This window comes from Lynx canadensis, chromosome D1 (assembly GCF_007474595.2).
Source record: "Lynx canadensis isolate LIC74 chromosome D1, mLynCan4.pri.v2, whole genome shotgun sequence".
Lineage (NCBI taxonomy): Eukaryota > Metazoa > Chordata > Mammalia > Carnivora > Felidae > Lynx > Lynx canadensis.
In genome coordinates, this window is record NC_044312.2 from 49,656,517 (window position 1) to 49,679,386 (window position 22,870).

At 39.4% G+C, this 22,870-nt stretch overlaps 1 protein-coding gene across 1 annotated transcript; it reads right to left on the bottom strand.

Moving 5' to 3' along the window:
• Window positions 1-736: 736 nt before the first annotated feature.
• DDIAS (DNA damage induced apoptosis suppressor) lies at window positions 737-22,798 on the bottom strand. The gene is made up of 5 exons (XM_030332484.1): window positions 22,730-22,798; window positions 12,156-12,284; window positions 5,862-6,023; window positions 4,851-4,968; window positions 737-3,514 (listed from the first exon to the last, which is right to left on the bottom strand). Exons 2-5 carry the CDS (start codon window positions 12,266-12,268, stop codon window positions 938-940), a joined length of 2,970 nt encoding a protein of 989 aa, XP_030188344.1. The 5' UTR covers window positions 12,269-12,284; window positions 22,730-22,798; the 3' UTR covers window positions 737-937.
• Between the last annotated feature and the right edge of the window lie 72 nt (window positions 22,799-22,870).

Consider the following 22,870-nt stretch of genomic DNA (forward strand, 5'->3'; position numbering starts at 1 on the left):
GGAACAGGCTTGACTTTCATTTTTGAGTTCCTAGCACCTAGCCCAGTGCCTGATATGTAGTGACCATTCAATAAATAGTTACTAAATAAAATAATGACAGTTTCACATTTAACTGTAAATAGTAGGTTTTTATTGACCTTTCTTATCCCCAGCCCATAAATGTTGCTGGGTTAAATTAATTCTGTACCACACTCCCATAGCAACATAAATGTTTTAGTACCCATTAAAAACCTCTATCACTGCATTTACTGCATTGCCCTGAAATTGTGTTATATGTCTGTCTTATCCAGCAGACTAAAATCTTTTGAGATTACTGATCTGGTAGCTTTGTATCACAAACTCAGCACAGTAGTTGGCCCTAACATATAGCAGGCATTTTCTGAGATGAACAGACCAATCAAGACTTTAAGTTTTGGTTTGCAAAAGCTTTATTTCTAAATATACATGTGATTTTAACAAATACTTTTAATAAGCAAAATTAACAGTGTTACTAAAGGACAATCAACAATATAAGATAAAGTGCCAAAGTGTTTGAACAAATGTATGCTGGAAAAAACAATGGGTTTATTTTTTATTTTTATTTTTTTAAGTTTATTTATTTTTGACAAAGAGAGCACACGTGCACACAGGAGGGGCAGGGAGAGAGGGAGACAGAGAATCCCAAGCAGGCTCTGCACCCTCAGCAAAGAGCCCAGTGTGGGGCTGGAATTCACAAAACATGAGACCATGACCCTGGTTGAAATCAAGAGAGTCAGACATTTAACCGACTGCAACACCCACGTGCCCAAAGGGTTTATGTTTTAAAAAGCACGACGATACCTATTTACTATTTGCCTCTGTTCAAGTTCTCAAAATGGCAAGATTGCCTTCCATACCACGGGAGCCAAGTTTCCAAACAGATTTACTTTTAAAAGTTTAGCAATTAGGTTCAGGTGACTTATGAAAATAATTCAGGAGACCAACTGCTTTTAGTCTCAGGCACAGAAGGTGGCCAATTTTTTGAAAACGGAAGGCAACATTTGACTTCTGAACAAGAATCAAGTCCCAAAACTGACTCTTTGCAAAACCAGTCTGAACTTGTGTTAAGAGTTTTCTGTTTTGTTACTCCTGCTGTAAACATGTTCTTTAACTCCTTTTTAATTAAACATTTTTCAATTCTTCGTTTGACACATTTCAGTTTCTTTCTCGGTGGTTCTTTTTGATCAGGAGAATCACAGGCAGCAGAGCATTTCCTTAGACTCAAGGCTTGGAATCCACGCATTTCTGAAGGAAATACTTTTTTAGTGGTAGGAGGGACCCATTCATCTTCAGTTTCAAGACACTCAGCAAAAGGACTATTGTTGAAAACCTCTGGTTGTGGAATACCAGATATAACAGGGCTTCTGGATTTCTGGCTCGGCGTCCTTACATTGTTTGGACAGCTAGGGGTGGCTTGCTGTGCATCATTTTCAGAGGAAATCTTTCTTTTTTTATAGTTACCATCAAGATCCAAATAAAGGTCAGGTAAGTTTTTGAAAGCTCCTTTCATCCCATGAATTCTTGTTTGGTGGAATCCTGCAACTGGAGTTGACTGTGAACATGGAACAAAGTCTTGGCTATCTACAAAATCATATTCTGAATCTGACTGACAATGAGGTGGAGAAGAGCATGTTCTTGGACATAGAGTGGCAGACATACTTTGCAAAGACAATTTTTGTGAAAACTGGCTGGAATTCTCAGGGAGTGATCTCATTAGAAAATCAGATTCTATATGATAACTTTCTGCCAAAGATTTTCCCCACTGTAACAAAATATGCTGTGACTTTTTCGTAATTTCTGTTGTGATGTCCATTTCTTTAGCACTATCATCAAAGAGATCAGCAGAAGCATCGTAGCTACCTTCGTGACCAGTAGAATAGTTCTGTGTTAAGTTATTATTGATATGTCTACCAGGCATTTCTTTCAGTGTAATTGGAGTTGTATCTGGACTACAGCCAAGAGCTTCTGAAGGATACGTAAGTTTCCTGCAAATTGTAAAACGGTCATCTTGGTTCTTTGGCCATCTACAATGTTGTTTATTTTCTAAGTTACAAAGGTCAGAAACATCATTATATCTCCTAGAACCCAAAGCTACCAACTTTTCACTCATTTCTGAAAGTGATTTTTCTCCACACCTATTGAAGTATTTGCTACTGAGACAAGAATGGTCACTCTCTGAAGTAGTGAGCTTAAGTGAAATTTCAGCCCTATGTAGTGGAATTCTGGTAGACTTCAGAGTAACTGTTGTTCCTAAACTTTTTGAAGATGGAAACAGAGCTGAGAGATAAGCATTTGATGGAAAATATTCAGAAATATCACTTCCATTACTATTTATAGAGACAACCTCTGCTGTGTTATTTAACTGTGACTCCTTTTGAACACAAGGACTTGAATTTGCTTCACAGTTGGAAAAGAAGTTATCTTTGCTACAGCTTGCCTTGACTGTTGCTTGTGATGATCTTAAAGCTACAGGTGGTGTATGCAAGGCTCCAGTTCTCTGGGAAGCCACAGATAACCTGACGTGGTCTGCCTGTAATCTATCGATATTATCTAGATGACATTTCCTATTACTGGCATGTGTCTGAGTTGTAGCAATTTCACTTTCGATAACTGCCAGGAACTCGTTCAGGCTTTCAGAGAATGGCAGATCATCCCAAATCTCAGTGTCACAGTCCTGGGAACCACTAGCTATTTCTTCAAGTCTGAGTGATGAAGGTGTACAACATGTAGATCTCTTCTGAAGGCTAGGGGGGTTATCTAAATCAAGATACTGGTCACATGTTAGCTCATGCTGGGAATATTGATTTTTAATTTCCACTGCGCTGTGGAAGGATTTTTTATTATTTGACTCCAGGAGCTCTCGCATTTTTAAAGGGAAAAAATTAGAGTCAACAATTCCAATTTCATGACTGCTATGGACTACACTGGGCTGATAAGCTTGCAAGACAAGTTCTTCATCCAACTTCTGGGATGTACTCTTTTTATCCATGTATGAAACAAGGCTCCAAGAACCCTGAAAGGCATCATGGCAGCTATGGGAACCAGTGGCCTCGGAAAAAGAGATGCACTTTCTGTTCTGGTGAAGAGTACCAATGGCCTTGCTTTGTTCTGAAGCTGAAAAATCATCACCTGTTAGGTGTGAAAGTGTGTAAGTGAGTTCAAGTGATGCCTGCCAGAATCTTGAAAAACTATCTCTGCCATGGGACTTGAAGAAACCAGAACTGCTGTCAGGGCCACATATGCTGCTGAGATCACTATTTGTGTGTTCTAAAGCAAGTAAGTGGCTATTTGGTGCCTGGGAGCCATCATGAAGTTTCCTGAAATGAGAAAGCTGCAAAAGCTGATGGAAGTAGTCAATGACAGTGAAGCCTGCAACACCTGGGTCTGGTAGAACAATCTGGCAAGCTATTAGTGCTCTTACTTCTCTCTTGTGGTCAGAACGTTGCTTTAAGAAGTTATTGGAATCTGAACCTCGTCCATGTTGGTTTCCAAAATTCTGTCAAAGTAAATGAAGTTAAATGAGAATACACATTTTTTCCTTTGACTCAAAGGTGAAACAGGGACTTAAAAGATTAAAACAGACACAATTACATCTCCTACTCCTATAGTTTTAATTTCTGTAGTGTTATAGGTAGAGAAGCATAAGTAATAGAAATAAACCTTGAGTAAAGAGACTGGTTCTAACATTTACTAGGGTTGGAGCTTAGGACAAATTATTTAACTTCTCTGAATCTTAGTTTTCTCATGTATAAATTAAGGATAAATATGCAGGACTACTGTATTATCAATAATACTTGGAAAACTATAGTGCTTAGCAAATAGTAGTTGCTCAATAAATAGTGCCTACTATTATATTTCTCATTAGTGTCCATAAACTTCAAATGTTTAAGGAAGTGTTCCCACTCATAAAGAAGAAAAAAAAAAAAAAAAAAAAAGGAAGAAGAAGAGAGGCGCTTGGTGGTGCAGTTGGTTTAGAGCCTGACTTTTGATTTTGGTTAACGATCTCACAGTTCGTGAATTTGAGCCCCACATCATCTCTGCACTGACAATGCAGAGCCTGCGTGGGATTCTCTCTCTCTGCCCCTCCCTCACTTATGTCCCTTCCTCCCTGCCCCCAACCCCGCCAAGATAAATAAACTTTAATAAAAAAAAATAAGAAAAAGAACAAGAACCATCTAAGACTTTAACAGGAAAAAAAAAAAAGCTCTGTAACTCCTAATTTACTGCTTTGAGTTCTTCTCACTGTTCAGCTATGGAATGCTCTATTCCCACTTGTGAAACCCTGAATCCAGTGTGGGCAAAATTTCCATTTGTTTCCTTTAGCATAGAGGAGACAGAAAATGATTATTCCTTTAGAGTCAGTATATTCTTGTAACTTCTACATCACTTTTGTAATTCTTTAAGGCCATCCTTCCCACTTATCCTTAAAGTAACCAATATTTAGACGCTTTGCTTTCCATGTTCGTTCCCTCCTTCTTTTACAGCTGATAGAATCAAAAAGCTAAAGAGTTGATACAAATTTTACTACAGAATTTAAACAAAATTTGGAGATGAAATAAACACCGAATATCAAAACAAAATTATGTATTCTGAATTTAAAATAAATTTGGATTTTTAAAGCTCTGAAATCTTTGAACTGGGCTCTTCTGACTTTTGAAAGAGGGAGTTGTCACATTGGTGTTTTAACAGATCATGTATAACCTATTTTTTATACATTTAAAATGTTATAGACTCTCACATTTATGACTCCTAAAAACTACTCAGAAAAGTCAAATCATTTATTACAATGGAAATGTTAAAGGAATACTAAAAAGAAAGCTAGTTTCAATTACCGTCACTCCAAAAATAAAGCTTTGTCCAATGAAGCAAATTTCAACTGCTTTAGTTAATAGGTTCTGAATTGCATCACTGTCCAGTGTTTCTGAAATTTCATTATGGTCCTGAATGTACCTTGATTGGAAAGAAAATTAAAAACATGAAGAGAAAAAATTTGAAATTTTAACTTGCCATAAAGAAAATACAATTAGTTTGAAAATGCAGTATAACCTTTTCAGTTACATGTAGGAAAAAAGTGTCTTTAAAAATAAGGCAATTTTGCTCCCTCTCTAGTGTCCCATAGCCTAGAAAGCCAAAAACTATCAAGTGTATTATAAAGCAGATGCCTTCCTAGTAATCAGGCCCAGTATTTATTCCAAAAGTGGCTGTAGGAGTAGTAATGGAATCTCTAGCCCTTGTCCTCAAAGCAGAGGCAATTCTTTTCTCTTCCCTGGCAATGCAGTTTGCTCTCAACTATAAGGAAATAGAGATTTCTTCTGTCAGGGGATTGGGGGAGGAGGGTGGAAGACTGAAGGGAAGAAAAAGTTTTAATTGCTTATATATATCTTTCATACATCTCAGGACATCTTATTAGGTCAAACTATGCAGATGAAGACACAAGGTAAGTGAGAGGAACGACAACATTTCTACCTCTGATATGCAAATATTCCCTCAATACCTTCTTCAACCTCAAGGGACTTTAGCCACTTCAATAGTTTGAAATGGTTTGAAACAATTTTACTTTCTTATTCCGTATTTCCCCAATCTGGATTGGACTATTGTAAATTAATATTTTAACTACACTTCAGTTGGTCTAACTAAAAGGAGCCTAGTTTAACATCACAATGTGTAATCAGAAAATAAATACCTTTCTATTTCTTTGATTATCTTTTAAAGGAACTGATGATCTGAGGTCAAGCTATCATATTTTAACTAAATGCATACTATCTTAAAAACATGTATCTTCAAATTCTATTGGTATACTAAATGAGTAGCTAGGAAAAAAAAAATGCTTTAAATATTCTTACCTGTGCAAAGCAGTGGCTGTAAGACCAAAAAATGCATCTAAGCAGCTCCCAAATACAGTAATGCCAAACAATTTGCTTGATTCTGCAACTTTTAAGGAAAGTTTATATCTGTAACTGGCATTTTCAGCTTTACCAGTGGAGCCACATTTTGGACAATTAGACCTGAAAGAGTGGAGGAAACAAAAAAGGATAGAGATGTTCATTAATTTTTTTTTATATTACAGGAAACAAATCTGGAAAAGATTAAAAATAATATTGTGTGTACAAATGTACTTATATAACTTATATCCTTCTTAAACAATTTCAACCAACATCTTTTGAATCTCTATTCATAACAACTACTTTTACGATTTAAGTAGCACCAAATTGATAGAAACCTGAAGAAAAACTGTGTGAGAGGAGAAAGTGGAAAAAGAGGGAGAGAGAGTGAGAGGGAAAGGAGGAAGGGAGGAACAGATAGATTTTCTTATTGGGTAAATTATCATTAACAAATCGAGGCATATAATAAACAGTCTAGAATTGGGAGGCAAAGTAAACATTAATGAAGTGAACACCACACCAACAGAATACCTGATGTTTAATGTCTATCTTTTATTAAGAAAACAGTATCTGTGAAGAGAATAATGAATAATCTTGAAATATTCAAAAAATCTTGATACACAAAGTACCTAGTTCCATGGTCAACTGTAACTCTACTATTATGTACTAGCAGTCAGGTCTTGGGATAGTTACTAAATCCCTTAAAACCTTGATTTTCTAATCTGTAAAAATGGGGTTGAAGAATAAAATGAGACAAAATCTAAGAAAAGAAAGTAAAGAAAGGATCTAGTGCAGATCTTGCCAAATTAATAACTATTGGTCTGCTTCTTCCTCATAGTTATATTAAATACTGTGATGATTACTGTCAACTCTACTTAGTGTTTCCCTCCTTTCTAGTTGTTTGCAAGGTCTTACAACTGTGATAGCCATCTTTCAGGTTCTTAAATTTAGCAAAATAACCCCTTAGTACATCTTATGGTAGTTGTTAATCCTACGACTTTATTTTTGTCTCGTGTCCCTAATGATCTGGCTTCAAAATGAGTGGTAAAATGCAAATAGAAAATAATGTAGAGATGGTTGTATAATTGATGGTTGCCAGATAGCCACTAGGGGGAGCTTAAAATCCATAGTTCACAAGGTGACTATTTTGAACAGAGGTTAATCCTTTCTATAAGAAGTTACTGATTCATAATCACTAGATCTGTGCTAATTATTATCTTTTTGCCACACTGAAAATGGCTCTGTGCTAATCCATTCATCTAACCTTACCCTTATGTATTAATAATGCATTTGGGTCTAATGTAAAACTATTAGTAAATCTTAGAAAAATATGCATCAGCATTTTGCAGTTTACAAACTAAAGTGGGGGCCCTAGAGCCTACCTACTAGTCAACCCTGGCCACTACTGCTTCTCTAATTCCTACTTCCCTCTAGAAGCACCTCCTACATGGAGAATGCAATTTGAAAATCATCACTGCTCTAATTTTGAAGGTTAAAAAAAGAAAAAAGTTAACTCCATAGGACACAAACACCCATTTTGTTTGCTGTTGCTAAAGATTTGAGGTTCAATAAAATTCTTAGGGAGCAGACCTTTTGCTCTTCATTGTCTCTCAAATGTGTAAAGGCTAGAGTATAGAATTCTTCTGTCATAAATTTGCTCTTCTGTAACCGTGGGGAAATGAGAGAAATCTTCCTTCCTTCCTTCCTTCCTTCCTTCCTTCCTTCCTTCCTTCCTTCCTTCCTTCCTTCTTTCCTTCCTCCCTCCCTCCCTCCCTCCCTTCTTCCTTTCTCTCTCTTTCTTTCTTTCTGAATGTGGAGGCAGGGCAGAGGGAGAGAAAGAATCTTAAGCAGGCTCCATGTTCAGCATGGAGCCAATCACGGGGCGGGGTCCCATGACCCTGGGATCATGACCTGAGCCAAAATCAAGAGTTGGATGCTCAACCAACTCAGCCATCCAGGTGCCCCAAGAGGGTGAGGAATTTGTTTCCTGTGTTGGCTTACAAATGATTCCAAGTAAGAAAAAAGGGAAGCAGAAGTAACAGTAGAAAAGATACACACTGGAAATCACAGGGATGTATTTTTTATATAATGTCAATATAATATATAGAGACAATAGGTTATATTTCTGTGGACTATAGTTCTACATGCAAGGACAATTGCTGTGGGTTTTATGTACCGAAACAGTTCAGTCAGAGCTCCCTTACCAGGGCATCTTAAGCTCTGGAAGGGGGTCAGTGATGTCATTCTGGATACATATTCCCCTGCTAATTTGAAGGTAACTTGGTAATTAGGAATATAGCCAGTAGTCATGTTGTTTAGGCTTGAATATGTTTCTGCCACTAACTAGATAGCTGTGTTATTTGGGGCAAGTTATTTAACTTTTCTAAGCTTTAATTTTTCTCCTCTGAAGGCTGGCATTAACAATAGCATCACCTCATAGGGCTGGTGTATTAAAAAATATAATGCTTACAAAGCTCCTAGCAAAGTACTTACGTGTATGGTAAATGTTTGTTAATGTTATCTGTTATTATTACCAGACTCAAGAGGGAACAATGGCACTACTGTTCAACCTAAATTTTTGAGGCAGATTACCTTTAAAAAAAATTTTACTGTTTATTTTTGAGAAAGAGTGCAAACAGGGGGAGGGGCAGAGAGAGGGGGAGACAAAGAACCGAAAGCAGGCTCCAGGCCAAGCTGTTAGCACAGAGCCCACCATGGGGCTCAAACTTGTGAACCATGAGATCACGACCTGAGCTAAAGGTGACTGAACCACCCAGGTGCCCTGAGGCAGATTATCTTTAAAATAAATGACTTGGTAAAAAAACACACCCCAAAACCAGTTTTAAAAATATTTCACATGTATAGACTACTGATTATGTAGCACACAATGTCCTAATAAGCATTTCATGTATCTTAACTCATTATATCCTTTATAACAACCCAATGAGGCAGATATTACCTTCCCCATTTTGAGGCCCAGATAATTCAAGTGACTTGCCCAAGGCTACAGTTTCAAGTGGCAGGGTTGGGAGTTTGGCTCCTGAAAAGGCAGTTTGGCTCCAGAGAATTATGCTTTTTAATCACCATAACATACTGCAATACGTAAAGTGTACCTATAGAAACTATCATATTGTCATTCATTCATTCAACAAACGTTTTTGTGCTTTTGTTATAAACTAGACCTTGGCCTGGATGCTGAGGATTTAATGATGAATACCACAAGTGGGGTTGTTCTGAGTTTATAAATGCATACCTGAGAGAATGGCTCAATAAAAGAACAAGTGATAAGGGGATCTTCTGGAAAGATCCCTTAAAGTCTAGATGGGTGTTGGAACTGCTAATCCTTCCCCATTGAATGCTAACTAGACAGACTATTTAAGACTATTGCTGGGGGCGGAGTGGGGGTGGCGCTTGGGGGCTCAGTCGATTGAGCAGGAGCATTGGACTTCCACTCAGGTCATGATCTTATGATTCAGGGCCCCTGTCCAGCTCTGTGCTGACTGCTGAGCCTGGAGCTTGCTTCGGATTCTATATCTCCCTCTCTCTCTGCCCCTCCCCTACTCACGCTCTCTCTCTCTCACAAATAAATAATCATTAAAAAAAAATTAAAAAAAAGAATATTGCTGGCATACTATTCTTCCATACTACTAAGTACTTACTATATATCCTCTATGCAGAAAAGAAAGTGTTCTTAAAAAACTCCAACCCTAACCCTTACTTGTACTTTAAAAATCAAAGAATCTTAGACTCTCAGGTATAATTGGCCTGTATCTCAGGACCACAATAAAGTATTATGTGTCAAGCACCATTCAAGCTGCTGAAAGGTAGAGATTTCTAACAGTCTCTGTTCTCAAGGAATTTATTTAAAAAAATAATCTAGGTATAACGCAAAAATAAACAAACAATAAGGAAACAAAGAAAAAAACCCTATTTCTAGGGATATTCCAGAAGTGGACTAAATTTTCATCAGGATTGAGATGTACTCTCAAGAAGTTATTTTTCTCCTCTAAAGTAGAACCAATCCAAGAAAATCTTATGTCCTGGTACGGTGAATTTTTTCAAAAGAACTTATTATAACTAACTTTTATGTAATCTAGTCCTATAACTTATTTTTTTTTTTAATGTTTATTTACTTATTTTGAGAGAGAGAGAGAGAGAGAATGAGAGCTAGTGAGCTGGGGAGGGGCAGCTGTCAGCTCAGAGCCTGATGCAGGGCTCGATCTCACAAACTGTGAGATCATGACCTAAGCCGAGATCAAGAATCAGACACTCAACTCACTGAGCCACCCAGACGCCCCATAGTCCCACAATTTATTAAACAAAAGTACAATTCTGTCTGTAGGCACTTTCACCTTTAGTACATTGGGCAGGCTTTTCTCTGGAATAAATTCTCTGACGATTAAGGAGCTCTGAACTCCACCTAAAAGCTTTCCCACATTTTTTACATAAAAAAGGTTTCTTTCCACTGTGAAGTCTCAGATACTGACTTAGATATGAATTCTGACTGAAGGTCTTCCTACACTCATTACACTCATAGGACATTGATATGCCCAAATTCGAAAGACCCCCAAGAACAAACCACCAGAGTCCAGAGTCAAAGCCAAGCGGCAAGGGTCGTTTATTGCAGGTTCGAACCCGGACCTCCGCGCACTCGTTACCGGTGACGCTAAGAGGTCAGGAGCCAGGAGGATCTTACAGCTTCTTTTATAGACAGGCACAAACAAGTTAGGGATTTTTCGTGGTTACAGAGCTGTTATTGGTTGTCATTTAAATTTGAACACTCAGCAGAACTTGATTGGTTCCCGCCTTTAGGTCAGACCACAACCGGGCACGCCCTGGCTGGTTCCGGGAACGGCGGGGGGGGGGGGGGGGGGGGGGGGGGGGGGGGGCTCTTTTCTTTGCAGTTGAGGGTACACCTGGTAATTTTTCTCTTAGTCTCTCAACATCTCCCCTGAATGAAACCTCCGATGCCAAAGAAGATGAGCACTCCACCGGAAGGACTTCCTACACTCATTACATTTGTAGGGTTTCCTCTTGTATGAATTCTCTGATGTTGAATGAGGTTTGACTTCTGGTTGAAGGTTTTCCCACAGTTGCTACACTTACAGCATTTTTCTCCAGAATGAATTGTCTCATGGATATACGGTGTGAGTGATAAATGAAGACTTTACCACATTCACTACATTTACGGTCTTCCCTGTGGGAGTTTTCTTATGAGTGAAAATCATCTGCCTGAAGCATTTCTCCTGGACAGGGGACCGCCTCGTTCTCTCCAATTCGGGATTTCTCTGTTGCTGCTCTAAAGTGCTCTGAACTTCAGAGGTAGCTTCAAAAGTAGAGGTGTCAGTGGTGAGTTTTTCTGAGAACACCTGTGATTCTACTTTGTAATGAGTGGTTGTGGCAGTGATCCTTTGTCCCTGGACTGTGTGTCATCTTCACTCATTGGGAAAGGCCAAGTCTCCAGAGATTCACACTGGAACTGGGTCTCCTTAGACTGGAGTTGGATGCTTGGTGCCTCCTGGGCTGCTCCCAGAGGTGCCTTCTCCTCCCATGGGTCTTCTTGTACAGGTCCATGTGTAGGGCCTAGGATCTGGAGGTGATCAGGCACCACCTGGTTTGCGTGGAACCAAAACTTCCAAGAGAACATCCTCAGAGTAAGCCCAAGGGGAAGGAAGAGTAGCTTGAATCTTGTTCAGGGCTTTGAAGGCAGAAAAGACACACAGAAACACACACTAACTGCTCCACCTGGCCTGAGAGAGATCTGAACTTGGCAACTCCCCCTCTACTGTTGCTTCTCTGTCCAGCCTAAAGACCAATGCTCTGGCTCCCCTAATGGATCACATGTCCCCTTCTCACCTATAGTCCTGGTTCACCAAGTCCTTTCTGTAAATGCTCTAGCACAGTTAGTTTCCTTTCCACTTTTGGGATGGTTTCTGGTATGATGGATGTAAACCTTACTTGCCCTTGAGTCGTAGGAAATCTATAGTGTACACATGTATTTCCTCTCATGCTTACAGACTTTACTTTTTTTTTTTTAAGTTTATTTATTTATTTTGAGACAGAGAGAGAGAGCAGAAGGGAAGGGACAGAGGTGGGGGCAAAAGAGAGGATCCTAAGCAAGCTCCATGCTGTCAGTGCAGAGCCTGACACAGGGGTTGAAATCATGAACCGTGAGATCATTACCTGAGCCAAAGTCAAGAGTCGACGCTTAACAGACTGAACCACCCAGGGCGCCGCCACAGGCTTTATTTTTACCTTTTGGAGATCAGGGTTAGTCGAGAGAAGCACTTCTGACATGATGGATAGATAAAACTGGAATTCTGGAGAGCAAGAACTGAGGCAAGAAGAAATCTTCTCCCTCCATTCATGTGTTCTTACTGTGTCCTACAAAACAGAATAGCCATGGGATGATTGGAAAATCTTTAACTGTATGTACATAATTCATCTCTTAGGAAAACAACTTAGCCTCCACTGTAAAGCAAATAGATAGATGGCTTTTGTGGTTAAGTGCCAATGTATTGGAAAACTCATTTTATTTTTCTGCCTAATTAAAACTATTAATAGTAAGAAAACAAGATTTAAAACAAAGTAGCTCAAACAAATATTCTGTTTTTTAATAAATGCTGCATCCCAGTAACCAGGAAAGATATCATTTAGACCTTTTCACATATTTAAAAGAGCTATAAGAGCTTGTTTCTTCAATTAATAGGAAGGAACTTAAAGAAACTTACATGATTCTTTTAAAGAATCTAAATTGGTAAATGGTTCTTTTTGGCTGAAAAAAAATGGCCTTATTAGATTTCGGTGTATATATTTTACACAGCCTAATGAAAAAAAAAAGATAATTCTGATTCTGCAAACAGAAAAATAGAAATGTTACATGGTCAAGAGAGTACAAAGTACTTTAAGATCCTTGTATAAAACACTCAGAGAAGCAGAACAGTAAAATAGCAATGGTCTCCTCTTTTTAAAAATTCAAATGTTGGTTTATCAAAAATTTAAAAATTGATTAGCTTGGGACCCCTGGGTGGCTCAGCCGGTTGAGCGACTGCCTCTTGATTTTGGCTCAAGTCATGCTCTCGTGGTTTGTGGGATCAAGCCCTGTGTCGGGCTCCACACTGACAGCACAGAGCCTGCTTGGGATTCTCTCTCTCTCAAAATAAAAAACTTAAACTTAAAAAAAATTTTTTTAAACGGATTAGCTTATTCAAAGCATGTTTAAGATAGAGTTGCATCAATAAATTTTCATTTGTAAACATATGGCAAAAGGTTTCAATTTCTGAAAATGGGTGAAACTGTTTCTGTGACTGGCATCAGCAAATTCAAACAAAGTGATACTGATTCTATCAATCAAATATTTCTGTGAAAATAAAATCTTGCCATCTAGGCAGTAAGATGAAAACCTGCAAAGATGAAACATAAAGGGGCGCCTGGCTGGCTCAGTCAGTAGAGCATGCAACTTTTGATCTCAGGGTCATGAGTTTGAGCCCCATATCGGGCATGGAGCCTACTTAAAAATAAAAAGATGAAACATAAAGGGATTTATATAAATCACTGACCTATGTTATTAAAGGGAGCATAGAAAAAAGAAAAAATCTAATCCTAATTCTTTGTTGTTAATCCTTGTTTTGGGACCCTTAGGATAACGTGAGCAGTAAGGTTTTATCATAAGCAGATATGTAGTCCCAGATTTGGTTGTCCTCTTAGGTCACAAGGCAATCTCTAAGGGCAAAGTAGAGTAGGTGAATGGGCTACAAGGGGAAGGCAGAAAGGTCACAGAATACTGAATTAGTGCTCTTAACCTCAAGTTCCTTTCCAACACAACAAATGATAGAATGTAAGTCAGCAAAGGCATCTTCCCTCTAAATCTCTAAAATCCAGTTTGGGGTAGAGTGTAACACGGTGGTACACCTATCTGTGAGCTATGGGAGATAAAGGCACAGCTCCCTCCTGAAAAATGTTGTCTCTTACCTGCTTAAAATGATGCTATTTAGATTGAAGCCACAGTTCCTTACAATGGTCTATGAGGCTCTTGGTCATTTAGCCTTACCTCCTTGACCTCACCCTGTACCACACTCCCTCTTAATCTCTGCACTTCAGTCCATGCTCGCCTTTTTTCTGCTCCTCAAACACACCAATTTCTCTTCCCAGAAGCTTCTGAGAAGAGTAATCTGTAACTCTAATGTTACCCCTGAGAGAGCCCCACATTATTTCAAGTAGACTCACCAGCTTTCCTCTTAGCTTCTGTGGCATCACCCATTTTATTCCTTCATAGAACTAATGCTGCTTGTGATATATCCAACCATGAAAATGCATATATTATCTTACTTATTTTTGTTTGTTCTACCCCTACTAGTCTGAAAGTTCCTTGAAGAAAGGGATGTAGTCTAACTTGTGTTCTACTATATATCTCCAGTGCTCAGAATATATTATACTCTCAATATTCTGAATAGAAAACTATAAGCAGAATTTTGCAATTTAAGAAATTTTTTATTTCATGATAGTAGGTATATGCAATATAACAGAATTTCCTTTTTCATTTAAAGCTCCATTTAAAAAGCCTTCCTCTGGGGCACCTAGGTGTCTGAGCCGGTTAAGCTTCTGACTATTGATTTCAGCTCAGGTCATTATCTCTTGGTTGGTGGGATAAAGCCCCATGTCAGGCTCTGTGCTGACAGCATGAAGCCTGCTTGGGATTCTCTCTCTGCCCCACTACCCTCCAAATAAATAAACTTAAAAAATACAAAAGGCTTCCTCTTTTAACAAAAAGATGATGGCTTTTCTTTTTTTTCTGCATCTTATACTACTGTACTTCTATAGTCCTACCATCTGTTTTCTTTGTCTACTCTAATCATTTCCATTTGGTTTTATTCTCCCAAATACCTTTTCTCTTGATTCTCTCTCATTATTTATGTGTCAGTAATCTATGCTTAAAGAGAACACATCCCTCGTTCTCTTCTCAACCCTCCAACATTTCCCCATTACAATATGTTTTACATTTCTCTGCCTTTGCTTCTTTTCATTCTTCCCTCTAAAATGCTCTTTCATTTTCCTGGCTAATGCTTATTCTTCTTTAAGAGTCTTCTCAGGGGCTTTCATCTCCAGGAAGCTTCTCAGGTTAAAGACCCTACTTTTTTCCACATCATAGTAAACTTACCTGTTTAATGTTTTTTTTGCTGGAAACCAGTGTAAGATCTTAGAGGGACCATCTCATTATATCCCCAGGGCCAAGCTCAAAAACTGTCAATCTGAACTTCAGCTGTTAACTTTCTTCTTGATGTTTAGCTTTCCTTTACCTAAGCCAGTTTTGCCATATACCACTAAATACACAATTTTACCAAATCACAAAATAATCTTATATTTATATAGAGAGTGCACAGAATAGTTTCACATATAATACCTTATTTAAAACTTATTTTAATCATCCACATTATATCTTCATTTCCATTGTTCCCCCTTAATTGTGGTCAAATTATGAGCAGAGACTATCTTCTTTAGGGCTCTAAAATAGAATTTTAGGGGCACTTAGGTGGCTCAGTCAATTAAGGGTCTGACTCGATTTTGGTTCAGGTCACTACCTCATGGTAAGATCGAGCTCTGCAATGGGTGTGGGGCTTGCTTAAGATTCTCTCCCTCTTCCTTTGCCCCTCCCTCGCTCACGCTCTCCCTCAAAAAAATTCTAGACATAAAAAAAGATTCTCTGGGTTCGCTGGGTGGCTCAGTTGGTGAAGTGTCCAACTTCAGCTCAGGTCATGACCTCATGATTCATGAGTTCAAGCCCCACATTGGACTCAGTGCTGATAGTGCAGGGCCTGCTTGGGATTTTGTCTACCTCTTTCTCTGCCCCTCCCCTGCTCATGCTTGCTCTTTTTCAAAATAAATAAACTTAAAAAAAAAAAAAAAAAGAAAAAGATTCTTTCTCTCACAAAAAAGTAAAACAAAATATTGTACCACAACTATATGGGCATTCATCAGATCATATTCTTAGACAAACTGTTATCAAATTCAAACCTTAGGAAATAGAATAAACCTTAAAAGATAACTAACTAGGACACTGTGCTATTGTAGAGAAAACAATGAAAAGATGTTTACTGTCTAATTGGGCAGACAGCTCACCAACAAATGAAAAACACAAGCAGAAATATTTGGGTTATTTCTAAATTCACTGTGCAAGCACTAATTGCTAGATTTTAAAAGTAAAATTGATTAAATTATATTTATGTAAGGGTTTATTGCCCTCTAGTGGATCAAATAAGTATGTCTAAAAAACTACAGTATTTACAAATTACTGGCAAAATGAAAAAGGTCATTAAACTATTTTTACTATTTATGTTTCACCTGGTAAACTTCAGAAATGGAAGGAAGGCTTCTCATTAATTGTCTGGTGGACAAAAATGCATTAAGATCCTTTCAGGCAGTCACTGTTAGTTATTCCTTTTGCTGTTTTTATAGTATTTCCTTCAGGACACTTGTTATCTAGTTGGTTTTAGCTCTCTACTGTTTGGCTTGTAGTGTGGTAAATTCATGTTTGACGGAGAACTGAATGAAGCATCAGGAATAAATATATACTAAAGTTATGAAACCTTATGATAGACTTGGGAACAATTTCACATTTAGTACCTCTTGCTTTTGATAAGGATGGTGATATAGCGTTACAGTTCTTTCAGCTCCAGCACAGCCAGAAAACCATATTCCAATACATATTGTCAATTTTTTATTGTGCAGCTGCTAAATACCAGGTACTGGGGATAATATAAGTGATGGGCAAAACAGACAATAATCACATAAAAAATTTAACTGAATTTTAACATAGTAAACTCTATAAAAAAAACTAGGGGCTCCTGGGTCACTTGGTTAAACATCTGACTCTTGATGTTGGCTCAGGTCATGATCCCAGGACTGTAGGTTCAAGCCCTGCATTGTCCTCCTCACTGAACATGAAGCCTGCTTGGGATTTTCTCACTCTCTCTCTCTCCCCCCTGCTCACATGCTCCTTCTCTTAAAAAAAAAAAACGTACATAATGCTATGAGAAAATATAACAAGGAGACTTTTCTAGTCTTAGCTTGGAGGAGTGGGGAGAAAGGAAAATAGGCAAACACATAATCTTTGTTTGAAAAGTATTTTGGGGGCACCTGGGTGCATCAATCAGTAAAGTGGCCGACTCTTGATTTTGGCTCAGGTCATGACATCATGGTTAGTGGGATCAAGCCCCACACTGGGCTCCACAGTAACAGTGTAGAACCTGCTTGGGATTCTCACTAGCCCGTCTGCCACTCATGTGCACTTGCATGCTCTCTCTCTGAAAATAAACTTAAAAAAAAAAAAAAAAAGAAAAGGTATTTTGAAAATGCATTACATTTATACTTTTAAAAACCAATAAATATAAAAAAACACTAGGTAGGGAACTCAGCAATAACATATAAAGCAAATCTTGGGTCCTCTCAATCTCTCATACATAAAAGTAGAAACAAGGAGGGGTGCCTGGGTGGTTCATCTATTGAGAATCCGACTCCTGGTTTCAGCTTAGGTCATGATCTTGTGGTTCGTTGCCTTGAGCCCTGAGTTGGGCTCCGTGCTGGCAATTCAGAGCCTGCTTGGATCCCCTCTCTCTCCCTCTCTCTGCCCCTCCCCCTTATATTTGTGTGTGTGCTTGCACTCTCGCTCTCTCTCAAAATAAATAAAGAAACTTTATAAAAATGCTCTGGAATACCTGCTTTCTTTCTTTCTAGTCAAGCTATATGAGAATATAAACCATATCCAAACGTGCTTTACTAATTTGCCATGAAAAATTATAATCACAGGGGACAAAGCTTAAGCCCGTATTTTCTTTTGGGTATAACTGTATGTCAAGCCAAATTATAAAGAGAAAGTTGCTTGAAGAGGGGGCATTACGTGAATCAAATATTTTAATGGAATCAGGCTAATACAGCTGATGAATCTTTTTCACACGAGAGATGGTTTTGACAATGGGCCCAGATACATAAATCATTGATTACTATCCGTTTTCATACTAGCCAAGTGGTTCTCAAACTTTAGTGTGCCTCAAAATCACCTAGAAGGCCTAAATCACCAAAATGGACTTCTGGGACCCAATTTGAGTTTGACTCAGTAAATCTGGGAGGAGGACCAGAGAATTTGTATGTCTCACAAGTTCTCAGATAATGTTTATGCTGCCTAGGCTTGAAAATCACTGGCTAGCCAATGAGGCCATCGGATAGTGAACAACACTTGTGATTAACATGGTTATAGTTAAATCGTAAAGCCTGAGAGCATTACAGTATCTTTCATATTACTTTGTAAATCTTTGCTCTAATCTATTATCTGGGGACCCTTCAGCTTACCTCCTTCACTATCAATTTCCTAGAAAGCAGCTTAATATGAAAAACCATGCCCCTAGCCCCTACATACACACACACACTAACATACTTTTTTTTCTCCTCTGGGCTAACCTAGAAAATCAGAATAATTTTTTTAAACATGTTTATGTATTTTTGAGAGAGAAAGAGCACACAAGCACACAAGGGGCAGAGAGACAGGGAGACAGAGGATCCGAAGTGGGCTCTGCGCTGAGAGCAGAGCCCAAAGCAGGACTCATGCTCACAAACCTCAAGATCATGACCTCAGCCAAAGTCAGATGCTTAACTGACTGAGTCACCCAGGTGCCCCTACAATAATTCTTATTAAACGTTAGATCTTGGAGAAAAATTTAATTAAGTGTTTAATATTGCTGGGGACACAAATTCCTGTCTCATTCAAGGTCCTTTTACCTAGACTAAGAATCAAATTGACATGAGACTGGTTAACAAGAAATCAAATTTAATACACGCATACGTACAGGAATCCACACAGACATGGAAATTCCAAAGACAGTCAAGCAAAATGAGGTATACTGTATATGTCATCCTGAACTAAGGAGAAGTCGGTAGAGGAAGTACAAAGCTTTTCCTGAATCTGCTAGATTTTGATTGTTTTTTAACTCAAAAGAATCTTCATGTCAAAGAGGCCCATCATGGGGCAGCTTCCATACTCCCCAAACTGTTCTTGCCTTGCAAGAAAACCTGTCACTTTGCTGCTCTCAGATTTCCTGTTTCATACTATATAGGCCAAGAGGCCTCACCTATGGGAAGGGTGACTATTTTGAGCTGTTTACTTAAAACTATCTAAAGGTCACCCCCAAGGGTACATTGTCTAATTTTTCTAAAAGTAGTCATAACAAATCCTTGAGAAATGATTTACTGACAGCAACATGAAAATTCTAGAAAGGGATAAGAGAAGGCAGGAGACGGAAAATTAAACAAAAAACAAAGAAAGAAAACCTCTTTTGTTTGGAGAAGTATTGGTGAAAAATACTTTTATTAATTTTTTTAAGTTTATTTATTTATTTATTTTGGGAGAGAGAGGGAGAGAGAGAGAGAGAGAGAGAGAGAGAGAGAGAGAGAGAAAGAATGCCAAGCAGGTTCAGTGCTGTCAGTATAGAGCCTGATATGGGGCTTGAACTCAGGAACTGTGAGATCAGGACCTGAGCCAAAATCAAGAGTTGGCTGCTTACCTAACTGGGCCACTCAGGAGCCCCAGTGAAAAATACTTTTAATTTTTTTTTAACATTTATTTATTTTTGAGAGACAGAGAGGCAGAGCGTGAGCAGGGGAGGGGCAAAGAGAGAGGGAGACACAGAATCAGAAGCAGGCTTCAGGCTCCAAGGCTGTCAGCACAGAGCCTGACACAGGGCTCGAACCCACAAACCATGAGATCATGACGTGAGCCGAAGTCAGACGCTCAACTGACTGAGCCACCCAGGAGCCCCCAAAATACTTTTAAAATACTACCCAAGAGGGGCGGCTGGCTGGCTCAGTCCATAGAGCATACAACTTTTTTTTTTTAATGTTTATTTTTGATAGCACGCTTGAGTTGGGGAGGGACAGAGAACAAGGGAGACAGGATCTGAAGCAGGCTCTGTGCCGACAGCAGCAAGCCCGATGCAGGTCTTGAATTCACAAACTGTGAGATTATGATCTGAGCCAATGGTCACCAACGAGCCACTCAGGCACCCCAAGCATGCAACTCTTAATCTCAGGACACCGAGTTCAAGTTCCACACTGGGTATGGGGCCTACTTAAAAGAAAAAACCCAAAACAACAACAAAAAACTCAAAACACTACCCAAGAATATCTTAGTACAACACAGTCTGTCTAATGAATTTATGATACATGCAGTACTATTCTAGGGATGGGAAAGGGGACAGTTACAGATAGAAAAGACAGGCTCTAGTGTTCAAGAAATTTATAAGGTACATATAATATCTGCAAGATCCAGATTTCCACATCTCAACAGCTTACCAGAGAGCCAACTATTTTGATATTTCATAGACATCTCAAGTAAAAAAGGTAAAAAAGTTGAATTCTTAGTTTCCTCTCAAACTGCTTTGTAGAAGCTGCTTTTAGACAACAGTCTTGAGCAATGGAACGTAGAGCAAGGCAAAAAGGCACACAGTGACCACCTGGCTGAATACAGACAGGCCCGTCAGGTGACCCACCTCAAAATATCCGTAGGCCCTAACAGACCAATGGACCAGTTACCAAAAAAGGGAAAATTCCATTCGAAGCCACACCTCCTCATCTTCTCCCTTTAAAAATGGCCCCCCAACCCCCACTGCCTTGAGGCAGATGGTCTCTCCTTTGCTGTCCTGCCCATTGCTCCCTTGTGGTGTATTCAATAAACTTCTATCTCCTTTGTTCTGCCTTGGATGAATCCTTTCACCACCTGCACCGCCACCGGATTCTATGCGATTATCTCCCCACATTTGGGGGCCGCCATCCGATCTGACAGACATCACATTCTTTTCTTACAATTTTCTTCATCTCACCAAATGGTACTACTCTCCAACCAGTTAAGTCAGGTCAAATACCTAGGAGTCATCTTTCATTTATTTTTCCCTCAGATCCCACATTATACCCATCAGTGTGTCCTTGGATCTATTTCCATATCTAAAAACCATCATCTACTTTCCCTCCCTTATATTCTGCCACCATCTTAATCCAAACCACCATCACCTGCTTCTGCTGCTGCATTAACCTAACCACGTGATCTGGTCCCTGCCCATCTCTCCAGACTCATCACCTGTTCTTTCTGAATATATTCCAGCAACACTGGTCTTTTCTTAGGTTCTTGAACACCCAAATGCCAAGCTCTTTCCTGCCTCTAGGCCTTTGCACAACCTATTCACTCTGGAATTTTCTTCCTTTTCTCTATTGGGTGGGTGGATCATTCTCACCTTTTAAGCCTTGTAAACTGTCCACTCCTCTGTTAAAAAGAAAATCACAGATCCCAAATGGAGTCACTTAGGCAGAGTCCCCAAACCAGGGCTTAATATCTAAATCTAACTGTAGTTTCAACCTTCCCCAGAAATGTAGTCTTAACTAGTCAGTAAGGAATTTTCCGATCTGTGCCGACATCAGGCTCTCTCCCTCCTACAAAGGTAATCTGTATAAGATTCCTCGCTCTCCCCCCTGAGGGAAAGTGACCTTGCCTGGAACAATCCTTTTTTTTTTTGTAATAATTTTCTTGCCTCACTCTCCTTCCTATAAAAACCTTCCATTTTGTACAACTCTTCAGAGCTCCCTTCTACTTGCTAGATAAGATGCTGCCTGAATCATTTAATAAAGCTAATTCATTTTCAAATTTACTTGGCTGAATTGTTTTTTAAGACCTCAGGGAGGCCTTCCCAGACCAACCTAACTCCATCAGATTCCCCTGTTATCCTTAACTCCCTGCATAAAAGGTTTAAGTTCCATTAGGTGAAGAATCTAACTTCTTTACCATTGTAATCTCAGGGCCTACCAATTCTTGGCAGAGGGAGGCACTTACAACTATCTATGAAATAACTACTGGGTATTTTGTGGCCCAACCTTGCAGGGCAGTAAAGCCTTCCTGACTGAAAAGGCTTAATAAACTGAGACTTAAAGAAGAGGTAAGAATTGGCTACGTTGGGGATGGGGTTAGAAGAGGTCTGCAGGTGAGATGGGAAGGTGCATTTGAGGAACTCAAAAAAGGCATTTTGTAGGACTGGAGCCTAGAGTGGTGAAAAACAAACAGAGGTAGGCAAAGACTAGGTGAGAAGGGCCCTGTAAAACATGTGAAGGAGTTTAGACTTAAACCTGAGGGCAAATAGGAAGCAAGGAAAGGCTTTAAAGGGGGGAGGGGGGGGTGCCCTGATCAGATCTGATTTACATTTAGCCTGGCAATATGGAGACTGGATTGGAAAGTAACATGATTGAAAGAAGACTCGCTGGGAGGCTGATGACTTAAGTGGCGAGAACTTTAAGGATTTGAGATATTTAAGAGGCTGGTAATGAGTGGCTGGATAGGAGATAAGGAAGGAGTCTAGAAAATTACCAGTTTCTGGTTTGAGCACACTGGTCACTTAAGCGAAGCACTTTTCCCTCCAGGCCGTCAAAGAGGTTTGGAAAAGACTCCCTTTCCGTACGTATTACTCGTCATAGCAGCCTGCTAAAACCATATCTCTGAGCACCTCAAAAGCTGGAGTAGTACTTTTCCTCTTCGTATTACCGGTTCCAGACACTCCCCCGTAACTAGCTCGATGGCACAGTAAATGTTGAGTAAACGTTCGCTGAGCGGTTATCAACAGCACTAAAATTTAAATGACCGACCTTTTTACTCTTTACCCTCCCGACCACTGTTTTACGGAAAAGACTAACTCCCGAAGAAACAAAATAGAATGCTGTTAAGTCTCATTTATAACGACAATGAAGGCTTCGTTAGGGGCCTCGTCCTTTGCGCGCCCCGTGACTCTCTCCCCACAGCTCCTCACCTGAGACACAGAACCGAGACCTGCCCGGGCGACGCTCGTTGGCGCAGGCCACCAGGACTCAGCGACCAGCCAAGCGCCTTGAATCGAATCTCCCGCGTCCTTTTCCGCAGGAAGTGACGCTTTGGCCTTGGTCCCTCAGAG